At 47.9% G+C, this 27,678-nt stretch overlaps 2 protein-coding genes across 9 annotated transcripts; one reads left to right on the top strand and one right to left on the bottom strand.

Moving 5' to 3' along the window:
- The first annotated feature begins 916 nt into the window (after positions 1-916).
- On the top strand, positions 917-26,819 carry LOC144054255 (voltage-dependent calcium channel subunit alpha-2/delta-4-like). 8 transcript variants are annotated; one of them, XM_077569514.1, is made up of 41 exons: positions 917-1,097; positions 1,202-1,292; positions 1,437-1,861; positions 5,139-5,220; positions 6,126-6,242; positions 6,990-7,049; positions 7,129-7,291; positions 7,368-7,499; positions 8,014-8,074; positions 8,157-8,307; positions 8,394-8,468; positions 8,553-8,642; positions 9,271-9,384; positions 9,452-9,530; positions 9,604-9,737; positions 9,866-9,883; positions 9,992-10,069; positions 10,966-11,046; positions 11,151-11,225; positions 11,489-11,575; positions 11,639-11,710; positions 12,216-12,277; positions 12,350-12,417; positions 12,484-12,529; positions 12,978-13,075; positions 13,140-13,230; positions 13,296-13,388; positions 13,464-13,585; positions 13,662-13,730; positions 21,012-21,073; positions 21,684-21,698; positions 21,803-21,847; positions 22,121-22,183; positions 22,999-23,077; positions 23,232-23,284; positions 24,546-24,601; positions 25,009-25,029; positions 25,148-25,265; positions 25,695-25,815; positions 25,926-26,003; positions 26,307-26,819. In XM_077569514.1, the coding sequence occupies exons 3-41, from the start codon at positions 1,773-1,775 to the stop codon at positions 26,636-26,638; spliced, it is 3,450 nt and encodes a 1,149-aa protein (XP_077425640.1). In that variant the 5' UTR covers positions 917-1,097; positions 1,202-1,292; positions 1,437-1,772; the 3' UTR covers positions 26,639-26,819. The 8 variants fall into 8 exon arrangements, with proteins under 8 accessions (XP_077425640.1, XP_077425648.1, XP_077425644.1 ...); XM_077569519.1 differs by lacking the exon at positions 917-1,097 and adding an exon at positions 22,607-22,677 and having other exon boundaries at positions 1,153-1,292; positions 26,307-26,566; XM_077569522.1 differs by lacking the exons at positions 9,866-9,883; positions 25,009-25,029 and adding an exon at positions 22,607-22,677 and having other exon boundaries at positions 26,307-26,566.
- On the bottom strand, positions 15,130-20,849 carry LOC144054258 (trophoblast glycoprotein-like). The gene is made up of 4 exons (XM_077569527.1): positions 20,478-20,849; positions 18,427-18,517; positions 16,803-17,456; positions 15,130-16,121 (listed from the first exon to the last, which is right to left on the bottom strand). Exons 2-4 carry the CDS (start codon positions 18,482-18,484, stop codon positions 15,643-15,645), a joined length of 1,191 nt encoding a protein of 396 aa, XP_077425653.1. The 5' UTR covers positions 18,485-18,517; positions 20,478-20,849; the 3' UTR covers positions 15,130-15,642.
- Positions 26,820-27,678: the final 859 nt, after the last annotated feature.

Genomic DNA, 27,678 nt, shown 5'->3' with positions numbered 1-27,678 from the left:
AACTATTGTTCATCGCAACCTCCCTGTGACGCATTTCAGGACCACTTACACGTTTGCTTGTTGGAAAGGCAGAATGCATTTGCTAGCCCCGCCCCCAAAGCCCAACCATAAACCAATTCAAAGATAAACTCAAAACCCAAGTCTTGACCCTCAAAAAGAGGTCTAAACTTGTGGGGCCCTCCAAAATGGCTCCACAAGTCTGTAAAATCCCGGAATATATAATAACACACGCACGCACGCACGCACGCACGCACGCACGCACGCGTCGCAAACGGCAAGAAAACAAAATAAGATAAAACAAAACGAAAAAAATACAAGTAAAAACACAAATGGAGACAATATTGAAGTTTGTACTATTGAAAATATTGCCGCCAATCTTTTTCCTTTTGCAGCAAATGAAAATGTTCTCTTGTCGTCATTGCGTCATCGCGTCTGCTCGGAAAAATGATGAAGGTTTTGCGGCGCCACCGTGGAATGAAAAACGCCAAAAAACAATCAAATGATTGGTCATAAAAGTTAACATGACAAGATTGCCAATCAATCAATACGAAACACTTGCAGCTTTTTACTGGCATTTATTCTAAAAACAAAACAAAAACAAACCTACAAAGCAACGCTCCTCTTTATATTTATGTTGACATCATTTGAGTGTGACTTGAAGTGGACTCATTCTGACTACACGATATAAAAATAAAAAAGAAAAAAAAAGAACTGGAAAAATACAAAGATGTGCTCCAAAAAAAGTCGTGGAAATGACATCAAAATATTGTCCCTAAACTAAAGAGGAGGATTCATTTGGTTGGAGGTGGCAAGACGACATTTTGTCCTGTTTGGCCAAAGGGACGTTTGAATGTGGACTTTGTTGTCCTCTGGCGCCCCCCTGAGGCCAGCACTCCAAATGAAGGCAAACTTTCGGGCTCCATGACGAGCAACTTGCTCCGGAAGCTCTCGTTGTCACGGCAGCTTTCAGGGCGGTGTGCTTTTTCATTTTTTCTTCTTCTTCTTTTTTTTCAGTCTCTGATTGAGCAAAGGGGGCGTGTCCTCCTGCGCCGCACCTGATTCCCATCGCCAATCAACGCAATATAAGCAGTGGCCGAGTGAGCTCATTTGATGACGTCTTTGTTTATACGGATAAATAGGATTGATATTAATGATTGTACGGTCCAAAAAGTAACGGACTTTATTCTTCTCTTCATTTCAGATGTTTGTAAATATTAAATATGAATGCAACACGTGACATGTTGACGCTCGTGGCTGACAATGAGGACGTCTAAAAAAAGATGTGGACGCAGGTGTGTGTGAGGGGACATTTAAAAAAAAAAAAGCGTTTGTGAGGACATTTTGTGTGCGTGCGTGCAAAAACAATTAACAGTTATTGAATGCACAGGCGTGTGTGTGTGTGTGCACGCGCGTGTGCGCACGTGTAATCCTTTTAGATGAAAGGGAGCGTCTGTCCAATGAGGCGTTGCGTCCCGTCTGGTCCCGCCTGCCGCTTTCCCGCCACGGAGGAGGGCTTTTTAATCCAAGTGGATTATCAGGCAAATTGGGTGAGCTGCTGCAAAATGTCCAGCGGGACGCCGGCTTCTGTCTGATGTGGGGAGGACGAAGCGGCAGGAACCCGGAAGAAGACGCCCGAGACCTCCAGGAGCAGGAAGACGACGATGACGGCGATGAGGTCCTCCAAGGAGCAACAAGATGGAGCCCAGGTGACCAGGCGCCGTCCGTCTCTTTAAGTCCTCCTGACGAAAGCCCCTTGGTGGTCGGGAAGCAAGATGGCCAGCGGCTGCAAAGCGTACCCAATTCTGGGATTCTTCTTTCTGTGGATCGGCGCTCAAACTCAGATGAAGATTCCGCCAGAGACGTGAGTTGTTGTTTTTCTTCTGCCCAAATGAAGGAAATGGCTTCAATTTGCTTTCTGCTGCGTGTGAATGAAATGAAACCCCAAATGAAGGAATCCCTGAAAACGGCTTCCGATGTCCAGCATGTTTCCTGATGTGAACGCGTGAACCCGCTTCTGATCCTCCTCTCGACGTTTGACACGGACTCTGAGCTTTGTCTTCGTGTTTCTGCGGTGGAAGAATTCAATTGTAATCTTAATCCTAATGTAAATCAACCAAGCAGGTTCTAGACCTCAATTTTCCAAAAAACGGATTGGAAGTTTGTCTGGCAAGCAGTTGAGGGTGAACCTCGCCTATTGCCGAAGCCAGCTGGGATAGGCTCCAGCACCCCCGCGACCCTTGTGAGGGCAAGCGGTTAAGAAAATGGATGGAAGAAACGGGTTCTTACCTGGACCTCCATTTCAATGAATGCAATCCGAACCCTAGCCCTGCTGTGACAATCAAGTTCCAACTGGTTCTGATCTAGATCTTCTTGTTTCGACTGTGGAGAATTGAAGTCCTAATCCTGACCCTAACTCATTTTCCAACTAGTTCTGATCTAGGTGTTGAGCTTTCTAGTTTTGCTCTGCTTCAAATTGTTTCGTACCTGCAGTACATCCTCATTTTTCTCATGTGAACGAATGAAACTGGTTCAAATTTGTTCTGGCCCTGAACTAGAACGTCAGTACTTTAAATGACTGAAACTGGTTCTGACTTTGCTTCTTCGCATTTCAACTGCAAGGAACCAAAAGCCTGATCTGAAGTTGAAGACGTTTGTGATCCAGATCTTTGGCTCTTATGGTTCGGATGGACTTCTATGAATGAATGAAACCTACTGAAAAGGTTTCTGAACGAGAGATTTGTGCTTTGAATGAAAGCGGTTCAAAGTCCGTCAAGTTTGGACTGAGAATGATTTGAGCTTCCAACCCCGAAATGGGATCAAACCAATTTGGATTCCAATCACCGGAAGGTTGTTGTTTTTTGAACGCCATCGTTTTGTTGACGTGGGCTTCCCCAGTCCTGGTCCCGGAGGGCCGGAATGCTGCAGCTTTTGGACGTTAACGCCGCTGATTCCGATAATCGGCGGATCAGCAAACCCTGCCGAAGCTTGATAATGATCCCGATCTTCAGAATCAAGTGTGTTCTCTCCAGGACCAGGATTGGGGAATCCTGCTGGAGAATGTAGGATATAAAAATTAAATCAGTAATCGATAAGCTGCCTTCATCGTCCTAATCGTAACGATGGAGCGATTCCTCGTGGAAGTCAAAATCAAAGTCACAACGTTGACAAGACGCGCGTCCGCGTGGAGTTCGACATCCACTTGCACCCGTGGCAGGTGGGCGGCCTGACTCCGCCCCTTGCCGGCTGGTTAGGTCAGTGGCGGGATTTGGAAGGCTCCAACTGTCCCACATATTTAGCCGCCTCTTGTCCGTCTGCCATCTTGTCCACTCATCCTGCTAATCTGTTTAATCTGCGTGAGCGCGCCGCCGCAATCTGTGGGCTCTTGGCCTACTCGCAATTTTGGATATTCACAAGTATTTCACAATGTCCCAGCCATGTTCCACAATGAGCACAGAATGTCAACATTGGATTCTAGCAATATACAAGATCAATGCGTTGTTCTTATCGTATCAACATCGATCAACTGGAATGCTTCCAAAATGTGTTCTAGACCGAGGTAGCAAATCCTGGTCCAGAACGTAAAAACCCTGCCACAATTCGGCTCATATAGCTTCTAGCTAGCTAGCTAGTAGTCAGCATCATCGGCTAAAGTTAAACTGTGGCAGGGTTTTTACTTTCTGGACCGGGATTTGCTACCTCGGTCTAGAAAACCCTGCCACAGTTTAACTTTAGCCGATGATGCTGACTACTAGCTAGCTAGTTAGCTAGCTAGCGAGCTCCCTAGCAGGTTAACGAGCACCACGGGAGCTAGCTAGGGAGCTACCTGGGGCTAAAGCCAAACTGTGGCAGGGTTTTTACTTTCCGGTCCTGGATTTGCCACCTCTGGTTCTAGAATGGTGCAAGAGAGTCCCTTAAAGTTCTGCTCCAGAATTTCTCAGAAGGTTACATCATGTCTTGCAATGTTGTAGAACGTCTACAGAACGTCCTTGGTTGTAAAACGCATGACCGTTTTCTTGAATGGTTCCACAGCATTCTAGAAGAGTTCACAAGAGTTTAGGCTAAAATGGTTCCAGAATGCACCACAAGGTTGTCAAATGCTCCGAGCGAGACAGTGTCTCACAATGTCCTCAAACGGCGTCCAAATGTTCCGGCCTGGGTCCAGGATGACTGGGAACGTCCTCAGATGTTCCACAAATCTCCACAATGCTGCGTTGCGTGTGTCATAAATGCTGGCCACCTTCCCACCATGCGTCTCGCACGCTGATGCTACGCTACACGCTAACAGCCGCTTAGCTATCAGGGATGCGTTAGCCGCACCCTGTGAGCCAACGCGGCTGCTGGACTCGCGCCAGGCGCGCGGGTCACCTTCTACTGTCGTGACCCACTTTCACCATCCCGGACGGCCAATGCTGCGTCAAGCTAACACGCTAATGTGCTAACTCGCAGCAGCCTTGCCAATAGCGGGTGTTTTTTTTCCTTTCCCTTTTTTGTTCTTTTGCTGGCTGATGTGTAAAGTTGAGCTTGTGAGATTCGAGGATGAAAATAGCAAAAGTGAAAGATTCCACCCAGCAGGCACATTTGGCTCATTTCACGTGCACGCACGCGCAAGCGCTTCCGGCATATTCGTGACGACATCATCATGATTCGTTTCGGCGTCGACTGTCCGCCGTCTTTCTCGCAAGCTGTCAAACTGACAGTTGTGAAATTTTGTCTTCTGCATAGATTTGAAGACAAGATGAACCTTTTTAACTGGTTGTGATGACTTTTGCAATCTTTGTGTCTTCTTATCACGCGCGCTGCTGCTTTTTGTGGTGTTATATTTCATTTCTCGATTGTCTTAGTTTGTCTTATGTGTATTTTTTCCGTTGCGCAGCATGTCTTGTGTTGTCATGACATTGTGTTGCGTCATTTTTGGTGTTATTTTATACCGTGTTTTCGTTCAAAGTCAAAAGCCTGAAAGATTTGGACTTCGGGCGCTCGTACGAGCTCGTTGACCTGCCAGTTAAGTACGAGCACCTGCGGCTAAAGTCGCTCTGTGGTTGGGTTTGGACTTTCCAGGCCTGGAGTCCGCAACCCGGAAAATATTGCCGAGCGGCGCAGATGAACGTTGCCTTTTTGTTGTGTTTTTTGTGTCCCAGCGTGCAGCAGTGGGCGTCGACCTTCTCGTCGCAGCTTCGAGATCTTTCCACCAAATATTCGGGATCACTTCTTCTGCAGAAGGTACGCGTGGCCACGCCGTTGATCCGCTTCCACGCGGCTAACGGCGAGAAAGTGAGCCGACGACGGGAGGTCACGTGACATCCGACTTGGCTGACGTCTCAAAATAAGCGACACAAATCCCCGCTGCCTCACTGAAGCCGGCTAGCGTGCTTTGTTTAGCGCGCTGATAACTAGCACGTCTCGGCTAGCTAGCGCTATTTGTTAGCCAAAAAGCATTTACTGCAAGTATAAGCAGCGACGTTAACCTGCCCTCAATTCAAAAACTGCTTGGAGCGACTTCATTCAATTCTGAGTATGCGGCTGCATCCATTCATCGTGGAAACATTTTCGATTCGGGAAAAAAAGCCCAAAATTGGCAAAAACGTTTTTACGCTTGAGGAAGGAAAGGAAAATGCAAATTTTGGCCATGGAAACAGGTTTTGCGAATAACCGCTGGCAAGACCGCATATGACGTCACACGTACGTTTGTTTTCACAAAGCAACGTTTGGGGGGGGACGAACCGACAGAAATCTTTTTGGAATTCATTAATGAAGCGAATATTCATGAAGTTTTAGATGGAAAACAGCAAGGAAACGCTACCGTTTATTAAGAATGACAAAAGCAAAGTCATACGACGACGTCATCGCACGGCGCACTCGCTTCCTGGTTGTCTTCTTCTTCTTTTGATGACTGATGGATCCCATCTCTATGGTGTACAGCGCCACCTGCAGCAGCGGAGTCCCCTCGCAATATTGGCAAAAGAACAACAGATGGAAACGGCCGCAAGTCGCGTGTTCGTTTTGCGCAATTTGAGTCGATTTGCTAAAAAAGACGCAACAATTGGATGCAAAGCTGACTTGTGTCTTGCGTGTGTTGACGAGCGTCAAGCGGGTTGCTGCTGTGTCTTTACTCTGCGTGTGTCCAGAAACTGAAGGACGTGGAGTCCATCGTCAAGATTGTGGACGTGGACGGAAGCGATTTGGTGGAGGACTACGCTGAGCAGATAGAACGCATGCTGGGCAGCAAAATGAAGTCCGTCAAGGTGCTTTTTCGAATTCATGCACAAGACTTTTTCAAGCTCATTTTTGATCGGCCCGCGGTCTCAACTGGCGGGTCGGGGGCCAAACGTGGCGAAAAATGACGTGAAAACGTTTGGTTTGGACTTTTCTGCCATCATTGAAAGTTCCCACAGAATATCTTAAGTCAGGGACAGCAAAGCTGCCACTGGTTTACTCGGTAAACAAATGCAGTGCAGCTCAGCCTCTGCAAAGTGATGATGTAGTGCACTCTAGTTAATACAGAGCATTTAGTTTATGAATGTGTGAAAATGTGTCCGCTTTATTTCATGCACAATTGACGTCAGTAAACACACATTTTTAAAAGACATTTCAAAACAAAGTACGCAAACGAAAGATAGCTTACTAAAGTTATTGCAAGAATTTTATTTTTAAGAATGAACCTTAAAAATGCTTTAAAAGACGTTGAACCCGGACTTCAAAGCCTTCATATTTCTCTTGGCATCTTTTTCCATTTGTGTGCAGCATAACAGCTAAATGCTGCTTCGCCATGTTTGCTTTGAACTCCGGGCTCCACCGGTTGACCCGAGTGTTGCCATTCACCATCCAATGTGAAAAGCCTCTGGCTCGCAATCAGTCTGCCTAGCAACAAGTTGCAAACACATGTGAGGAGATTTTTTTCCCTCCCGTTGCAATCCAATCCTGATCGGACGATTTAGCGCACTCGTTAAAACCAAAACGTCGTCAGTCATCGTGATGTTTTTGTCTTCCAGAGGTTAGCCGAGTCGGCGGAAGATGCTGACCTCTACCACGATTTCAACACTTCCTTGGAGGTGCGTGCGTGTGCGCGCGCATACAATTGATCCTCAACGTGGAGTCGGACGGACGATTTGTCCCCGTTTTGTTCTTTAGTTTGACTACTACAACTCCATGTTGATCAACACGCTGGACGAGGACGGCAACGCGGTGGAGCTTGGCGGCGAGTTCCCGCTGGAGGAGAACGAGCACTTCAACAAGATGGCCGTCAACACCCAGCAGAGCACCGTGCAGGTGCCCACCAACGTCTACAACAAAGGTCGCTCGTTCGTTCGCTCGCTCGCTAGCTAGCTTGGCTTTTCTCACATCCGTCCGTCCGTCCGTCCGGCCGGCAGACCCCAACATCCTCAACGCCGTCTACAACTCGGAGGCCCTCAACGACGTGTTCGTGGGCAACTTCCTGAAGGACCCCACCCTCACCTGGCAATACTTCGGCAGCTCCGCCGGATTCTTCAGGATCTATCCTGGTAAGACGCCACACGGTGGGTGCGTGCGCACGCGCGCCACAAACGGCAAGTTATTTATTCATGTATTCATTTGGAGCGGACAAATGTCATTCATAAATGAAGTCACCCAAAAATTCCTAGATCATGGAAAGTAAATAAAAGAATGAATTTTGAGTTTTTATTCTGATGAATTGATGTCATTAAAATGAATCAACATTGTGTCTTTCAATAATAAATAAATGATTGTTTTATAAGAATGAATTCCGTTTTTCGTGCTATTATTATTAATGGTGTCCATTTAGAGAAGTTGTTTTTCTATCAAATGTAAAGTGGGGAAAAAAGTCGTTTTCTAATATTTCGGTCTCATTTTGTGAGTTATAACTAATTATTCATCAAAATGGATTTTTAAATTACGGCCTTAAAGAAACCAATTGTTATTTTTATAAACAATGGAATCAGAATTCATCGAGCAAAAAGCGTCTCCTCTCTTGCTTAGCGTCCGTTAGCTTAGCATGTCAACGTTCGTTGTTTCCAGGCATCAAATGGACGCCGGACAGCAACGGCGTGGCCGCCTTCGACTGCCGCAACCGAAACTGGTGACTTTTCATGAAGAGTTTCACAGGCAAAAGTCCATTTGTAACCTTCTGGTGTGGTGGCGCGCGCGCGTGTGCGCGGCAGGTACATCCAGGCGGCGACGTCGCCCAAAGACATCGTCATCATGGTGGACATCAGCGGCAGCATGAAGGGCTTGAAGATGACCATCGCCAAGCACACCATCAACACCATCCTCGACACGCTGGGAGAAAACGACTTTGTCAACGTCATCGCCGTGAGACGCGCGCCCGCCCGCCCGCGCACGCACACGCGCACGCACACGCGCAAGCACCACCCTCAGCTTTATTTGTGTGCGTGCAGTACACGGATTACGTGCGCTACGTGGAGCCCTGCTTCAAAGGGACTCTGGTCCAAGCTGACTTAGACAACAGAGAGGTGAGTTCCTCCTCCTCTTCATCATCATCATCATCATATGACGCATGACGTCATGCCTCGCTGTGGCGTGCGTGTGCGTGTCAGCACTTCAAGATGCTGGTGGACGAGCTTCACGTCAAAGGAGAAGCCAAGATCAAGAACGCCATGAAAGAATCCTTCAAGATCCTCAATGAGGTTCGTGTCGTTGGTTCACCTTGAAACTGCTTTTATTACTCTTTAGCATGAAAAAAAACCTCGATTTTTGAGTTGGTGACATGTCCACTAGAGTGGACAATGTGCATTTGAGCAAGTGATGAAATATGTTTGTAATAAATACAAATATAAATAACAGAAAATAATGTAAAGACCATAGAAAATGGCTGTTTGATTTTTAACATATTTAAAAACTATGGGGGTTCGTAATGAGTAAAGCTTTAGCTTGATGCTCCAAACTCGTTTCCTAAAGAAACTTCAAATACGTCCAAATTAAATTAACGGTACAAACATTCAAAAATGAATAGACGCTTATTCCTCCCTTGCACGTCCCATCTGAACTTCGGTCGGCCATCTTGTCTTGTCTCGGTCTTTTCTTCTTCTTTTTTGCACATACAAACGTTGACCACTGGATGGCAGTGTATGTCACGACTACACTCGTGTCCACTGGAGTGGCTAATGGCCGACTGTGGCAAAAAGATGCATTTCTAAATTGAAGAGAACAACAATTATTAAGATGGTTGCCCACTGTCGTCGCCACCATCCGTGAAAAGGCTTTTAAATGTCACCGCACGCAAGTCGTACCTTTTCTGCGTACGTGTGCGCGCAGGCGCGCGTGTTGGGCCAGGGCAGCATGTGCAACCAGGCCATCATGCTGATCACGGACGGCGCCATGGAGGACTTTGAGTCGGTCTTTGAGGAGTTCAACTGGCCCGAGCGCAGGGTGAGCAGCCCCGCCCACACTCGGCGCTCCGGACTTCCCTTGACGTCGTCCGGCTTCCTCGTTTCAGGTGCGCGTCTTCACGTATTTGATTGGCCGAGAGATGACCTTTGCGCAAAACACGAAGTGGATCGCCTGCAACAACAAAGGTCAAGGCGCTCTGCGCGTGTGCGTGTGCGTGCGCGTACGAGTTGATGTTTTGCGAACTGTGCGCGTTTGCAGGCTACTACACGCACGTGTCCACGCTGGCGGACGTGCAGGAGAACGTGATGGAATATCTGCACGTGCTGAGTCGGCCCATGGTCATCAATCACGACCACGACATCATCTGGACCGAAGCCTATATGGACACCGTGGTGAGAACCCCGACCCCCGACCCCTCAGAAAAGCCACCTCTCGGCACCGCCCCCATCCCCATGGTCTTCATCATGACCTCATGTTTTTTCATCTTCATCCTCATCCTCTTCATCCTCCTCGTGGTCAGCTTCCCAAAACCAAGGAGGTAAACGGCGTGCGTGCGCGTGCGTGTGTGAGGTTGATTTTCCCGAATGTCCCGCTGCGCGTTCGTCATTTGTGACGTTGTTGTTGTTGTTGTTTTGCGCCGCGTCAGCTGTTCAGCACCAAAGCGCAAAGTCTGCTGCTGATGACGTCGGTGGCGATGCCCGTCTTCAGCAAGAAGAAGGAGACGGTCAGTCGGGCGCGCATCATCATCATCATCATCGCACGCACGCGCTTGCTTGGCTGATATTAACCTTCAAATTTGGCCTTTAAACAAAATGAAGCTTTCAAATAAAGCTACCATTTAAAATGAGGTTATGTTTTATTTTTATTTTCTAAAAGTAGGCTTCAAATGTGTGTTTGAACCTTATAATGCCAAACGTATCCTATTTTAAAACCTCTATTTCATCATTGAGTTTTCCCTTTAAAACCCCGACGTGTTTGATCTGACACATGCATTGCACGGAAAATCCACTAGAGGGCAGCATCAGTCGGCAAGCTTGCAAGATCACACCAACTGAGAAAGCGTCATAAACTTATTAATAGCAGGAGATTTTTGGAAACGCTAACATGTTCATGATATGTCTGTTTATGTTCATATTTTTGACATTTGTTTGAATTTAAAGCATTGTGAGTGGACATATCAAATATGACACAAATCAAAAGTCATATGTGGAAGTTAATTCCAAAAAAATGGAGGACCAATAAATACTCTATTTACAAAGAATCTGAATTTTCTCTCATATAATTCTTGGCTCAGGCTTTATAGAGTAAAACTTGGGTTTCAAATGAGTTGTAAACGACAGTGTTATTGTTTCCAAATAGACTTTCCAGTTCAGGTTTTGAATTGGGGTTTCAAATGAGTCAGTTTCAAATTTAGGATTAGGGTTTCAATTGATGCTAAGGGTTTCATACTAGAGTTAGGGTTTGTGGTTTTAAACTTGAATGTGGATTTTTTAAAACAAGACTTTTACTTTTGAATTCTGCTTTAAAGCCAGGCTTAGTCTGTGAAAGTAGGGTTCGAAATCAGACTTAAGGTATCAAGTCCTAAAGTGCATCATCCGTATCGTGTTGTTGTGTGTCCAGCTGTCGCACGGGATCCTCCTGGGCGTGGTCGGCACCGACGTTCCCCTCATGGAGGTCATGAAGCTGGCGCCCCGCTACATGGTGAGACCGCGTGCGCGCCCGTCCTCGCCGCCGTCCCTCGTTGCCGTCCCCGCCATCCCCGCCATCCTCACGTCTTTCTTGTTATGCTTTTTGCGTCTCCTCAGCTGGGCGCTCACGGCTACGCCTTCCTCATCACCAACAATGGCTACATCCTGGCGCACCCCGACCTCCGACCTCTGGTGACCGGACACAATCCTTTTCTGGCAACAATAAGCATTAAATGAAAACTAAAGTACAGCACAAACTGTAGAATTTGTCATGAGTGGAGCTGTCGAGAAATAAATAAAAGTAAAGTGTATTTATTTTGACTTTGTAGTTGTATGAAAAAGTTCCAAACCAAATGGAAAATAGTAGTAAAAATGCCCAACTCAATTGTACCAAAAGGATTGTGAGAATGTTTGAAAAGCAAAACAATGGTCAAAAGGCTGTTTGCACTTTGCAGTACAAGGACGGCAAGAAGCTGAAGCCCAAACCCAACTACAACAGCGTGGATCTGTCCGAGGTGGAGTGGGAGGACGCCGACGAGACGGTGGGTAACCGCGGCGACGCTGGCCGGCAAGTCAGGCTGACTCTCCTTCTTGTGCGGCGTCAGCTGCGGACGGCCATGGTGAGGGGCGAGACGGGAAGCCACGCGCTCAACATCCGCGCGTCCGTGGAGAACGGGGTCAGCGACGAAGTGTCTTGCTGCCACGACCCCCCCCCCCCCCCCGAAAAAAAAAAATCTAAGCTTTGACATGAGAACGTCGGAACATTCACATTTCACGGGCTGTGAATATACAAAATGTCCGGCAGGTTCAGTCAACCTAAAACTTTGAATAAACAATAGACAAGGAAGGAAGACAAAGGACTAGAGTTCTTTTTGCTCATGAGGAGAATGGACAGAGATGTGCACAGATCACAACCTCCTTCCGCTCTGAGACACATTCTCCCGAGCCCTCTCTTTGAACTTTGTCACAGCGCGTGTAGATAATAATACAGACCAATCTTTCTTCAGCGCTCCAACAGCAAAACGTTTCAGTCCTCGTCTTGTGATACAAACGCATTTCCTGTTTTGCAGGATTTACTTTTTTTTGGGGGGGGGGGGGTTGGCAGCAAGACTGAGGCTTCCCTACGTTGTAAAAATGAGGACTCGTACCAAAGCAATCTTTTGTTGTGTCCGACATGAACAGAGGCGACCTCTCTTCCTGGTCAACGAATATTTCTACACAAACATCGACGACACTCCCTTCAGGTAAGATCGTTTCGCAGATCCACTAGAGGGCAGCATGGTGCCGCTTATTGTGATGTGTGTGCGTGCGTGCAGCTTCGGCATGGTGTTGACCCGAGGTCACGGGAAGCTGATGTTCGTGGGAAACGTGTCTGTGGAAGAAGGTGGGCTGGATTACCCACAATGCACTGACTGGCTCTCACGGTGAACTTTGACCTTTGCACCTGCAGGGCTGCACGACCTGACCTCTCCTGACCTCAGCATCGCGTCCGAGTGGTACGATTGCAATTTTTCATTCAGCCTTTTCTTCCCTCGAGTTCATTTCAATTCATTTATTGATGATTTGGATGAAAGAATTTGTTAGTTGATTGATCATAAATCATTCAATCACTTTTTTTCGATGTGCAGTTGAACATTAATTCATCCTCTTCCAAATGAGATGAAAGCTGTGCTAGCTAGCTTGATGCTAACATCTATGGTAAAGTGAATGGCAATGCGCAGCTTAGCAAATGCCGTCAACGATTGTAACTAAACATCGTTGAACGCGACAGCGGACGTAAAATCACGTTGAGCGCCGATCGCTTTGGGCAAAATATTTGTCCTTCATCTTCTTGCTGTCTTGAGCTTTGTGACTCGTTGCTTTCGGCGCCACATGACAAATACTTGCACCCGAACGTGGCTTGACGTTTGCGCTCACCTCCTGTCGCGGTCTCCGCTCTTTGAGGACGTACTGCGAGACGGACATCGACCCCGCCCACCGCAAGTACTCGCAGCTGCAGGCGGCCATCCGATACCTGCTGGGCAAGGAGCCCGACCTGGAGTGTAAGTCGCCCCCGTGCCGCCTCACCCTTGAAAAGCGTTTTCACCTGCCGTGTGTGTTGCCAAGGCGACGAGCTGCTGCTTCAGCTAACCTTGTTTGATGCGGTGGTGACGGCGCCCATGGAGGCTTACTGGAACGCCATCATGCTGGATGACAGGTCGCCGACCAAGCGCACGGACTCAAGCGGTCTGGGCGGGAATGCTGACGTGTGCGTGTGAACAGGGTGGAACCCGGCATGGAGACGGCGTTTCTGGGCACGCGTGCCGGCCTGATGAGGATGATGAGATTCGCCGGCGTGGAGACGCGTGTGGCAAAGTCAGGGCGCTTCCTGCCGAGCTGCGACCACTCCCATCGCACGGCGCATGACCGGGTGTGTTTGTCCCGTCGCAGGAAGTTCCTCACCCCCGCAGACAAGGACAACCTGTTCACGGTGGACCACTTCCCGCTGTGGTACCGGCTGGCCGTGGAAAACCCGCCGGGAAGTTTCTTCTACTACCCCGTCAACGAAAAAGGTCGCAGTCCTCCTATTTCTAAATGATCTAAAAATATGTAAATGTGACGCATACGTTGCCGTTGTCATCCTCGCAGGCGTGCGGTACGTGGTGGCCGCCACCTCGGTCACCGTGTCGGCGCAAGGGAAGACGGCCATGGCTGGAGGTGGGTTGGCCCTCCTCTTGAGAATGGTGCTTGGGTTCCGTCTGGTTTTTTGCACCCAACCGGGGTCCATTTCACAAAACGTGTTCGAGCCAGACTAAGCCTGAACAGCGAGTTGACATCGATCGAGAGAGGAAAGTCCGCCTTTTCGGTTCCAGGACAGCCGATTTGAGGTCGTTGCTAAAATAGTTTCACCTGCCGTTGCCAACACTCTAAAAAGCAAGGGTGGGCAAACTCGGTCCTGGAGGACCGGGCTTTTCTGATTCCAATGGACAGGATGGTCATCGGGCTTCTGCCGATGAGCTCGTCATATGTCAGCTGGAGCGTCCTGGAGGTTTTGCATGTTTCCCTTCTCCAACACAGCTGATATCTGCTCATCAGCACAAGCCTGATAACCATCCTGCTGATTAGAATCAGCTTGTGTTTGAAGAGGAAAACCTCCAAAACCTGCAGGACCCGAGTTTGACATCCATGCTATAGACTATAGTGTATTTACGCAAAAACTCGCCGCAGCAGACTTAATGAATAAGGAAATGAAATGTCATGTGTGGCTGAAAGGAGGCGGGGACGGAGAAAACCTCGAGGGTCGTCCTCTGCTTTCACTGACCTCCCTTTCTGAAAGGCAAGACGCAGAGTTTCCCGCAGAGTTTCCCGCAGAGTTTCCCGCAGAGTTTCCCGCAGAGTTTCCCGCAGAGTTTCCCGCAGAGTTTCCCGCAGAGTTTCCCGCAGAGTTTCCCGCAGAGTTTCCCGCAGAGTTTCCCGCAGAGTTTCCCGCTTCTCACTAAAGCTGCTTTGTGAACTCCACCCCTGATGTTTGCTTCCACGTCTCGTGTTTGCCGGTCCAGAGTGGATCCGAAGGCAGCTGGGAAAGACTCCAGCTCATGCAGGACTCGAAAAGGAAAATTGTTGGACCAAATTAAGATTACAAATTGAATTGTTGACCAATTTAATCAAATTGCTTCAATTGGTAACACATGATTAAACCATGAAAGCAAAGTGAAAATATTCATTCATTAAACTTCATATGTATTCACTTTGGAATCATTTTGCTTGAACTGAATTCAAGTGACGATATTAACTTTCATGAACTCATAGTTCATTGAATTTAATATATTCTCTTTGGTTTCATCACAATGAATGAATGAATTGTGTGTTACTAATTGAAGCATTTAAGTTGGTCAGCAATTGAATTTGTAACCTTAAATGAATTCCGCACTTTTCCCTGTACGGACAAAAACGTGCGCTCCCGTCATGTGAAATTGCATTTTTTGCTCCTTTTTTGTTTGTCTGCTTCCAACTGGATGGCAGGCAAGCAAGCTGATTGGCCATCACGAAGCTCCTTGTTCTTGATTGGCCCAAAACGTCGACTGGTTCAACTTTGGAGAAGAAAAGTCGCTTGAGACAAATAGATTTTATTGATGGAGATTTGTTCAGGGGGACAAAAATGGAGACTTTACACAGCGCACACTTTGTGTCCCACACTTGCTGGTCGTCGTCACCGCAGGTGCTGCTGATTGAAGCTGCAGTAGCTCAACGCGGGCTGTAGGTGGCAGTGTTGCTGCAGGAGCTTGCCGCAGGGTCAAGATGGGAGACGTTGGCGATGGTTGCCCACTCTACGCTCTCTCACTACCTAAGGATGAAAGGTCAACCCTGAAGCTGAAACCATCCCTTACGCCTGAATCACTACCTTGGGATTCGATTCAGTTGAGACACGATGATCCGCCGAGGTGTCATAACCTGGTCCAGACAGTCCAAACCCTGCCACAGTTGGGCTTTAACCACAGATGCTTCTTTCTACTCGACTGGCAGGTAAAGGAGGTCTTGAGTCGGCCCACCTGTGGCTGTGGCGAGGTCTTGACTATCTGGACCTGGTTTTGACACCTCTGATGATTTACAAAGAGAGATGTTGAGTCCATCAGAAGCTGCTGATGCGGTACCCGTGCACCACGCAGGCCTCTTTGGGCGGCGTCTCCTCCGGCGGTTGCCCGTCTTCCGGGTCCCCGTCCAGTCCGGACTGTGCCATGAGCGGCTGCCCGCGCTTCTTCAGGTGCCTCTGGTAGCGCGCCATGAGCGAGGCGTAGATGCAGCCGTAGGTGGCCGCCACCGCCATCATGACGCATACGGTCCCGCACACCACGCCCGCCACGATCTGCGTTCCGTGAGCCCGCCGGACGCTGAGCGGACGGTAGCGCTGCCGGACGCACTCGTCGGCGCCGCTCAGGCGGCCCGGCGGACACGAGGGCCGGCTCGGGTCTCCTGATGCCGACTCCCTGTTGCTGGAGTTCCTGGTGGCGCTCTGCGTGCAGTGGGCGAACATCTCGGCCGGCACCCCGCGGACGTCTCGGCCCAGCAAGTTCCGCGGGAGTCTGCAAGTCATGGTGTCTACCAGACCGTCTATGAAGACAAAAGAGAGCGTGGAAGCTTGGAAACAATGGCGAACAGAACTTTTCCCAAGGATCAACTCGTAATCCTAACGCCAATGAAACAAAAGCGGCCATGAGGCGGACCGCGCTGGCGGAAGAGTCCGCTTGCTGGGATTTCGTGCTGAGATACTTTAGTGGGTACTGAACCAAAAGCAACGCATCTCAAACACGAGAACGCCAACTGGCGCTCATCCACGGGTTCCGCTGAGCTGTTGCTTGGGCTTCGACCAATTGAAATGCTGGATTTAGTCTCAGAGATAAAAAGCAGGTCCAGAAAGTCAAAACCCTGCCAGAGATTGGCTTTAGCCACAGGTTCTTCTTGTAAGCACCTGAAGCTCAAGCCAAAGTCTGGCAGGATTTTGACTTTCTGCACCTGGAATTCCATCTCTGTTTCGTCCTAGTTTGGGAAAAACTGGTCAGGATCCAGTCACATGATTGTGAAGATTGCTAAGATTTGTCATTGGATGAGTAAGTGCACCTTCTGCTGTGGGCTTTGTTTGCGTGTGAGGTTTTCTTAGAATATATTCAATTTGGTGTCGGAAAAGTAAAAAAAAAAAATGGCATTAGGATTATGAGGAGGTCCTTCGACAAATGTCTCCATGGACCCAAAACATTTGGAAGACCCAAAACATTTGGAAGATCTGAGGCCTACCTCGATAAACCATCCACTCCATCCAGTGTTTGAAGGCCCTCATCTTACAGTCGCATTCCCAGCGGTTCCCAGCCAGGACCAGCTGCTTAAGTCCCATCAGAGGTTCAAAGGTCACCCTCTCCAGGACAGCCAGACGGTTCCTGGCCAGGGACAACCACGACAGCCTCTGGAGTCCGTCCAGCAGACCCGTAGGCAGCCAGGGGAGGCCGTTGGAAGACAGGTCCAGACCTCGGAGCCACCACAAGCCTTTAAAGGCCTCCCTGCTGAGACCCTGCTCCGCCTCCTTGCTAGTGTTGGCCGCCGTGGTCAGGTGCGCTCCGAGAAGGTTCGTTGACAGGTTGAGCCAACGCAGGCCGCCCAGATTTGAGAAGGCTCCCGAGGGCAGGCCGGAGAATCGGTTCTGGGAAATATCCAGGATCTCCAGGCTGGTGAGGTTGATAAAGTCAACGGTCGCCAGGGTGGAGAGGTTGTTCTGGAGGAGACGCAAGGCCACGCAGCCCCGACCCAGCAGAGGCAGGATGGAGGTCAAGCTGATCAGGTGCAGACCCGAACAGTCGCTGGTGTTCCCGTGGCAGGTGCACAAGCCAGGACAGCAGTGACCCGAGCCCAGCAGGACGGCCAGAAACACAGCCAGGGTGGGCGTGACGGCACCGGCTGAGAAGCAAACACAAGCGTCTCATGTTGTAGCGCCACGAGTGGGCCTGGCAATAAAAACCCTGCAACTGGCCGTGCAAACAAGTTCTCATAAAGCGGCGGGCAGACGAATCACACCGGACACACGAGTGCACAAATCGGACATCGAGTAGGACCTCCTCCGCAGAGGTTTGACACAAAGAAAGGAAAGTCTTACTTCACAACTTTTTCTACTTCTCTTAAAGGAAAACTGAAGTACTGAGCAGAGGTCACCAACTCCGGTCCTTCAGGGCCCTATCCTGCATGCATTTGATGTTTCCCTCCTCCAACACACCTGATTCAAATGATCAGGATCGTTCTGCAGAGCTCATCATTTCAATCAGCTGTGTTGGAGGATGGTCAACATGCAGGACAGGGACTCTCCAGGACCCAAGTTAGTGACCGCTGTACTAGCGGTATCGGTGCTTGTTGTCGGCGAGTACTCAAAGATTGAATACTTGTTCTGGTATCGGTCTGAGGAAAGGTGGTGTCAAACACCCCCAAAAAAGAATTGCAGTTTGAGAATCAATTTCACAGTCCACTATTATCAAGTCCTTTTTGTAGTGATCAGGGTTGGGGAATCCAGAAACCCTGAAACTTCGACTCAGCAGGTGCTCCAATGAGCTCGTTTTCCTGCCGCTTTAATAGAAGCGCTTGCGGCTGAAGGCAATCGGTGGCAGGGTTTTGACTTTCTGGACCTGGACTCCCCAACCCTGCTGGTGATTCATGTGTAGGGAACCGCATGAATCGGAATCATTCATTTGGAATCGTTTTCAGCGCGACAAGGACGAACATGAACAAGGTCCAAACTTTGGAAAGGGAGGCAAGAGAAGCCAAACATGTCAAAGTAGAAAAGCCGTCTGTAAACACAAGAGGAGGTTTGAGGTGGAAGAAGGTCCTGACATGCCCCCCCCCCCCCCCCATCATCATCATTGTGGTCCTCAAGACGCACCCAGAAGCTTTTGGTGGTTCTGTCGGCGCCGGTCCAGCCACCTCATTTTCGGCCACATGGATCACAGCAGGGTCCGGTTGAGCAGAAGATCCTGCCGAGCACACAGAAGCACATTTCAAGAACCTTGAAACAGAACCGCTCGACGTCCCACCGTCGTGTGTCATGGACATGCTACACGCTTCAACGTGGTACTGCGTGGACAACTAAAACTTTAGACCGCCTCCCCATTCATTGGCTACTTTCACAGCGCAGGCGGGCCAGGAGGTCCAATCCTGATGAATTTGTTTTGTTCAATCTGCAGCCAACATTTTCTCGTGCAAATCATTTCACGTTTTCTGCTCTTTGTCCGCCGTCTGTTTTGTTGAACTTGTTGTCACCTTTTGGTGGGACAAGCGCCATGTTAGTGTCCAGCAGCCACTCGGATTGGAGACCAATCGGATTCGTCCACATGCGAAAGTGGCCTGGATGGGATTTGAAAACTTCGGAATCGTACGGTTGCCATTAGAAATGAAAACATTCCCATATGTGACCCATTGAGCCCAAAAGGGACTTGACCTTCAGCCTGCATTCTTGACTTGGGTCCAAAGTGGACCATTTTCAACTCCCTCTTTGGATCTGCTACATGCTAACGCTAGCAGCTTGCCCCTTCCGGCCGAGTGCCGACCCTGCAATAAATTGGCGTCGCTAATCCTGAAATGAATTCAATAATCCTCGGAAGGCTTTTTTCCCCATCAGCCTCTGAGTGAGGATTTCAAGCGCTGCAGTTGCTGAAAAATCGGCAGCAGACGATTAAAAGCATCATCAGATTAGAAAAAATAAATAAATAATCCACTCGGCCTTCTTGCTCCATTTGTAAGGTGAGCCACTTGAGTGACGCAGCCCGGAGCGCTTTGCTTTGTGGCCGTCTGGCTTTGTCAGCCTGCCACAAAGGGTCCATCATGGCCGCCCGCCGGGGCCGCCATCGCCATTGAGCCACGCCGTCGCCGGAATGCAGACAAAACATCTGCCAGGCCCAAAAGTGCCGGCGGACGTCACAAAGCAAGCAAGCCTCACAACAAGACGGACGGATGGACGGACGGACGGACGGACGGATGTCACAACATACAGGACGGACGGACGGACGGATGTCACAGCATACAGGACGGACAGACGGACGGATGGACGGATGTCACAACATACAGGACGGACGGACGGATGGACGGATGTCACAACAGACACTCCAGATGGATGTCAGAAGACATCGCGGAATGATAACGCTGCAAAAAATGTGCTGGAGACCCCCGCAGGTTCAAACACGATCTGCCCCAGAAATTTGGGTTGTTGGGTGGATGAACCCTCACCCGAGTTCAAAACCCTCATTTAAAACTTCAACTCTGCATTCTTCATCCATCCTGAACACTCTCAATTCATTTGAACCCCACTCACGAACCAACACTAACTCTTGTTTAAAACCCTCATTTGAAACTCTCGCCATACATCGAAATACTAGTTTAATACCCGAACCCTATTTTCAAAGCCTACATTGAAATCTTTGTTCTTGCTTAAAACCCTCAATTGAAACCTTAACGGTATTTTCAAAGGCCACTTTGAAGCCCTAACCCAAGTTCAAAACCCAACTTTGAAACCTGACTTCAAAACTAAAACCCAGGTTTAAAACCCTCATTTGGAACCATAACCATAACAATCCAGCTGCTGTTCTGTGACACACACGACGGACGGATGTTGTGGCACACACGCGCAAGCGCACACACACGTTTGTTTTACTATCTTTGTGGGGCCATCTCATTGACATAATGCATTTGCTAGCCCCTCCCCCTAACCCCAACCATCAAAAACGATTGCCTACCCCCATTTCTTACCCGAACCTCAACCATAAGCCAATTCAAACCTAAACTCTAAAACCAAGTCTTGACCCTCAAAAAGAGGCCCAGCAAAATGTCCCCAGTTGGACGGGTGGGCCCCACAAGTCTGTGAAATCCCAAAATGTTGGCAAAAACAAGACCCCCCATTCCTCGCACACACACACACACACACACACACTGGTCACCCACCATGTGCTGAAGCCCCTCCAAGCAGGAAGTTGTCGTCACATCCTTGTGTGGTCGCAGTCTAGAGTGGATCTCCAAGACAGGAAGTGCTTCTTCAGGACAGGAAGTGCTTCTTCAGGACAGGAAGTGCTCCTCACCCGATCAAGTCTTGATCCACTTGCTGCTGCAGCTCAAACGCAAGTGCGCTTTATCGCTTTAGTGATGCTCCTCCTCCTTATCCACATCATCATCATCATCATCCTCACCATCATCATCATCATCGCTGCTCTCTCAGCTGCCTCACACACAGACACGCACGCACACACAACCTGCTGCCCGGGGGTGAGCGAGCGTCATGTGATTCAAGAAAAAAAAAAAGGGAGGGAGAGACGACATATGCTGACGCACAGCTGCCATTAATGGTGTGTGTGTGTGTGTGTGTGTGTGTGTGTGTGTGTGTGTGTGTGTGTGCGTGTGTGTGTGTGTGTGTGTGTGTGTGTGTGTGTGTGTGTGTGTGTGTGTGTGTGTGTGTGTGTGTGTGTGTGTGTCTATTTTTAGCTGTGGGCCTGCAGATGACCTTGGACTTACTGGAGAAGACTTTCTGGGCCAATACCAAGCAGGTGAGTGGGCACGCACGCACACGCACACACACAGCTGTTTGTGTGGCAGATGTGAAGTAGGCGGGGCTTAATGAGAGCAGACAGCTTGTGATTAAATGTCTGACTTTACATTTTCATGCTCCTTCTTGCCGCTCACAGCAAGTTGTTGTTTTCCTCCAAGCCAAAAGGGGGCAGCGTTTTTCCTACCTTCACTTATTACAGTGGAGCCCCGAATGGTCACAGGTTGGATTCACCGAGCTGCAGACTTTGTTTTGCTTGTTTATTTATTTATTTTTAGGCTTTATTTGAGAAAACGCATATTAGAGGTTTATCAATCTTTTTGGAATCATTTCTGTTTGAAAACAAAAAACGTTCTTATTGCATTTCAATGGGCGTCAATTATTGGCATACGTATTGGTGGGCGTTTGTTTGGGGCACTTTCTTTTTTTTAAATTTAATTGAATTTTATTGGTGTTCATTTTTTCAAATGTGTTTTTAATTTGAAGAGTAAATGTTAATTCTCAGTTCTGCCCCCAGAGGCACAATGAGGTACTGCATTATCTCAAAAGTAGACAAAGTGTCATAAACATGTGATCACTATCATTCATTTCTAATTCTTTTTTCCTATTAGGCGAGCGACACAGACGTGAGTGTTTCCCATTTTGTGTCTTTGATTGTGTCTTGGCTACAGAGTTAGCGCACGCGTGTCGCTAATCAACGGACATGTTTTTGTTTGCGTGTGCGTGTCAGTGTTCAAACGTGGAAGGAGTGTGTCCCCTCAACTGTGAACGGAACGTAAGTCGCGACACGCCCATCACACGACGATGTGTCAAAATTGCCACCTCAGAAATCCGAGTTGCATTTGCATGCATAATACGTTTGTGATGTCATCGTCTGCCGTTAGGACTGAAAGCGACAGCAAAGAGTTTGTTTGCATCAAATTAGCAAATGCATGAAATAGCTACGAGGCTAATTAGCACATTACAGTGATTTAGCCCCCCCAAAAAAAAGAAAAAACAAAGTCCCGTCACATGAGCCGCCCCGGTTAACACGATGTGTCGTTTTCAGGATCTGAGGTGTTTGTTGGTGGACAATCACGGTTTCATCCTGCTGTCCAAGGAGAGGAAGGAGGTGAGAGGTCAAAGGTCACAAGTCCAAATGAGGAGGATTATTTCAAAACAACATCTGGATGATGAGGCGGGATTCGCTGAGCTAATCTTTACCGCTGGATCGGCCGCACGACCTTCACGCTCACCTTGGACTGAACACACGCACGCACATACGCACGCACACGCGCGCACGCACGCACGCACGCACACACATGAGCGTAACCGCCAATAGAATGAGATCATTTGATTGGTTGGGATTACGAGATGGCCACGTCACAGCAGATTAACCACATGCCGTTAAAACACGCCAACGCAGACTCGGGCAAAGTTATTGACCGCCGTCATCCTGTTAAGTCGACAAAATAAATGAAGAAATAAGAAATGACATTTTCATCTTGCTGATTCTTTTTTTGGCATCGCCTTTTGTTTGTTTTTGTTTTATCAGGTGGGTCGTTTCATGGGCGAGATTGACGGCGCCGTCATGGCGACGCTCATCAAGATGGGCGTGTACAAAAAGTCCGTTTCCAGGGAAACCGCTGCACACACGCACACTTCCGTTTTGATTGATTGATTGATTGATTTTCAAGAAATGCGTCACTTGACACAGGAAGGATTTCCAATTTTTCATGAGAAAAAAAGATCTTTTTGACAGTTTACTTGGTAGGTTTGTGTTGAAATGATGTCTAAAAAAAAGTAAGTGGGAATTTGTCATGTCCAAAAATGACATCAATCATTTTCGGCTTGAAATATTCCTGTGAGTGTTAATGACTGCCGAGCGGCGCCGGAGCCGGCGTGTGGGCTCGACGTGATTGTTGCGGATCTTGCTGTGCTTTTCAGAGTGTCGCTGTTCGACTACCAGGCCATGTGCAAGAACAGCCATCATCACGCCAGCGGCGCTCCCAGGCCTCTGCTCAGCGTCAGTCTGCAGCACGCACGCACGCACGCACGCAAATCCATAATCAATTGTCTGACTTTCATGTTGACGATGGCGGCCGTCCTTTGGGCCGGTTGACCCTCGAACTTGCGCCGGCTGCCGATGTTGACGTCTGTGGTTGTTTTTGTGTGCGCAGCCTTTCTACGGCCTGGCGGCCATCGTCCGATGGATCTTCTCCAACGCGCTCATGTGAGCAAGCAAACGTTTTGCTTCGCAGGCAAACCGGTCACTTTGCTGCCGTACAGCGGACAAACGCACGCAAACACATTCACACACTTTTTGTTCAATATTTTTAAAAAAACAAGTCACACGTTTTGTTTGTGGAAAAGATTTCTTGAATATATAAAAACCTAATTCAACAGGAGAGGTTAAACACACAAAGAAATGTTGCAAATACTCAGGGATGGTCGAGTACCGATGCCAGGTATCGGTATCAGCCAATACCGAGCCAGCCTTATTTGAAGGTATCGATACTCGCAGTTGCCCTCTTGTGGCCGTTTTGTGATCAGGAGCCAGAAATGAGGATAGAAAATAGTTCTTGATTTCATGTCATTTCAGTGGCCATTATTCAAAAATTGCTTCCTCCTACTAAGAATCAATGTATTCAAAAATAATAATCCTGATGTACTTCATCATAAATGTGCATGAAAAACCTATTTAAAAAAAACTATATATATATATATATATATATATATATATAGGTCTTTCTTTAAAATGAGTTGACATTGGTTGTTTTTGGGGTGGGGTGGAAATGTTAGGTATCAACAGTACTAGAGGTATCTGTGCTTGGTATCGGTGGCTACTAAAGAGTTGAGTGCTCGTACCGATATCGGCCTGAAAAAAGTCAAGTGGTAACTATTGCTAATGATGATGGGTGTCAATTAAATGGAGATTTGCTGTTTGTGGGCGGGGCCTGTCATTAGCGGGAGTCCAATCTATCACAACACCCTTGCCCATTTTTTTTAACTGTTTTTCATAATATATATATATATATATATATATATATGAAAAAAAAATATTAGCGATATTTTTTTGTTTAGTTTTTTCATTTTATATGTACATATATTTATATTTGGGTGGGGGTTATGTATTTATTTTTTTAGGCCCAACTTTGTGTATGAAAATTTGTGTGTGCGCGCGCAGGTTTATATCACATCATGGGGACCATTTCTGGGGTTTTACTATTGTTTTTACTATCATTGTAAGGACCGCGTATCCTTGTGGGGACATTTCAGTGGTCCCCATGAGTCCAAACCTCTTTTTGAGCGTCAAAACTTGGTTTAGAGTTTAGGTTTGAATTGTATTTTGGTTGAGTTTAGGATAAGGGTTCAGGCTAGGCGATCAATTGTGATGGTTGAGGTTCAGGTCAGGGACGAGGAAATGCATTCTGTCAATCACATGTCCCCACTAGAAATGTAAACCCAACGTGTGTGTGTGTGTGCGCCCCAAGGTTCGTGTTGGACTTCAACCTGTGCGGTTTGTGGCACTCGGATTACTTTGTGGACGGTAATGGTCGATGGATCGTCATCACGTTACGATCATGCCTCGACATACGAGCTCGACTTCTCCTGTGATCACGCTTGTAACTCAAAATATAAAAAAAACACATATCATAAATGATGGTTCCACATTGACATGAAATGAATCCGAAGACCACACGCATTCAACTGATTGAGTACCAACTAAATGAATCTCAAGTCCGCCATTGCAAGTTGAAGCAAAAAAAGAAAAAAAGAATGACGACTCGCATTCCGAAAAAGTTGGTTGACTCGTATGTCGAGGCAGCGCAATATTCCGGAAAAAATGCTCCCGTTCTGTCCTTGTGTGCTTCGTGTCATCGCTGCCCTCATATTTTTGCAACTATGATGTCATCATCATCATCATCATCATCATCATCATCATCATCATTAAAGCCAAGGCTGGATATCACACCAGTGAGTTCAACATTGACATCATATTAGTACGCCCCCTGCTGGATTTCATTGTGTTTCAACACGCGTGTGTGTGCGTGCGCTCATGTGTGTGTGTGTGTGTCTGTGTGTGTGTGCGCAGCTCACAAACAGAAGAAGGTGGAGGCTCTGGTCCCGTGCGAGACGGCCTATCCTGGCTTCACGTACGACGATTCCGTCAAGGAGGCCAACAGCATCATCAAATGCGGACGCTGCCAGAAGTACACACACAAACGCACACACTTACACACTCGACTGTGTCGAGTGCTGACGTATTTGGGGGAAGCAAAAGTACAGATTGAGGTGCAAAAAAAATGGCTTACAGCTGCTGAATGCAGAAAATTGAATTTCGAATCGCTACTGCCACCTGTGGCCGAAAAATGAAACTCCACACTTCACATACACACATGCGCATGACGTCATATCAACAGACAGAGGGCAGGATATTCAAACCCGAATCCGGTCCAGTAGCGAACGTGGTGTTTCCGTCAAGGTTGCACAAAGTCGCTAAAGGAAATCTTTGGGAGCACAAACAGCAAAGCAAAAATACACAAATAGACGCAATCCATTTTTTCACTGCCCCAAAATGTGTGTACCGCCGCCGATGACTTTTTTTTTTTTGTTATTGCGTTTTTGTTTTTGTCTTGCAGGATGTTTGTGGTGCAGCGCGTCCCGGACAGCAACTTGCTGCTGGTGGTGACGGAGGCCAACTGCGACTGTTCCCGCCAGTACAGCCCCATCCCGCTGGAGCCCAAAGAGATCAAATATATCCTTTCCAAGCACGCGCTCACGTGTGCGCACGCGCCCGTCACGGCGCCGCCTTGTGGCCGCCGGACGCAAAGCGACAGCGCGGCGTTTTCTTTGACGCCGGCCAACATAACGCCACCGTCAAGTGCAACCGCATGAAGTCGCAGAAAGTGCGGCGGCGCCCCGAGTCTTGCCACGCCTACCACCCCAAGGTCAGCCTCTGATTGGCCTGCTTGCTTTCTTTCATCATTTATCATCCTTTATCATTCCATAATTCCTATGAAAGATTCAAAGCGTTCCAACGTCAAACTGAAAAGTTTGGACCGACGAATGCCCGCCAAAGCTAAAAAAAAGAAGTGTTTTTTTTCCATTTTCTTCAAGTGAGTCTGACGTTGGATGTTGTTTCAACATTTCGATCCATTTTGTCATCTTTTCAGCATTCACTCGCATCTGCAGAGTTGCCCTCGTGGAAAAACGTTTTGCTTGTGAACATCTCGTCTTTTTGTGCGTGTCAGGAAAACGCCAAGGATTGCGGGGGCGCGTGCATCGTCTCTCTGTCCATCAGGCTTTTCTGCTCCTGCCTGCTGCTTTCGGCGACCCGCCTCTTGATGACGTAACAACAACAAGCGGCCAATCAGGAGGCGGCAGCAGGGCCCGAAGCGACAAATCCATTCCGAGGAATATTTTGACAAGAACACTCAAGCAGCTGATGAACAAAGATGACATTTTACAGGCGATATGGCGCCCTCTGTTGGACGGATTTCTTCATAGCCTTTACTTCTGCCATAGGCTTCATGTCAAACACCAGAAATTATTGGAAAGAAAAACAGGGGTTGACTTGTACTAAAATCAAAAAATTTTAATCTGAAGAACCAATGGGCCAGTAGGTGAAGTCACAGGTGCTGAACGCCGAGTATGCAGGAGTTGGTCCACTGTCTATTTTTTCTTCTTCTTGTCATCGCTTTATGCAAACTATTTTTGAGTAGCTAGAAAATTGCTATAAATAAAAACAATATATTTATATCATACCAAGTTGAACATATGACTGAGGTTGTTCTTTTTCAATTCTACAATGAACCTTAAGCAAACCACGCCCCCAAACGGCCAAGGTCCGTCAAGCTCGTGTGCTTGACATTGAAATCCATTGTAAAACTGCCGCGAGGTTCTAAAATAAGGATGGCGTGGCTGAAAAGTCCAATGCAATGTCCCCATTTATTGGAAAAGAAGTCACTAAATTCACAAAATGTTTCTCTGCCAAAAACCTGATGCTGGCCCTTTTTAACCACTTAGGCTCCTCCCCTAAACCAATTCGTTCATAAAACAGCCGTTTTAGCCATCAACACTACATTCCAATAATCAACAGTAATATCAATAATTATAGAAAAATACGATTGTTTAACCTAGCGTATCCCTGCACTCTCAGACCGCTCAGGAACAAAAAGAAAATGATAGTGTTGTAAAACCCTGTATTTCGTATGCCGGTAGTGACGTCACATCGACGTCACTACCGGCTTCCCGCACACGGCGGCAAAATCCGAAAGTTACCGACAGTCCAGGCACGTAAACGTCGGGCGGATACTAAGAAAAAGTTTGTGCAACTCGAGGACAATGGCGAGGACGGTGGTTTAATAACGGCTGGACTGACGTGGCCACATTACAGATGATGTGCGGAGAAACGTAATGGCCGACCGGGAGATGACGTATGTGGAAAGCAGGCGTGTGGCGCGCGTGCGTGCGTGCAAATGTGTGCGTGCTGCGTGGACTAAATGTGGTTGGCGGCAGCACCTGAGCGAGCAAAAATCCATCCAGGAAATGTATGTCATCTTAAATAAAAACATAAACGAACAAAATGGTGAAGCCGGCACGTGCCCATGGATTGTTTCAATT

The sequence above is a fragment of the Vanacampus margaritifer genome, chromosome 6, assembly GCF_051991255.1.
Source record: "Vanacampus margaritifer isolate UIUO_Vmar chromosome 6, RoL_Vmar_1.0, whole genome shotgun sequence".
In the NCBI taxonomy this organism is placed as follows: domain Eukaryota; kingdom Metazoa; phylum Chordata; class Actinopteri; order Syngnathiformes; family Syngnathidae; genus Vanacampus; species Vanacampus margaritifer.
This window is presented reverse-complemented; position numbering and strand designations above follow the sequence as displayed.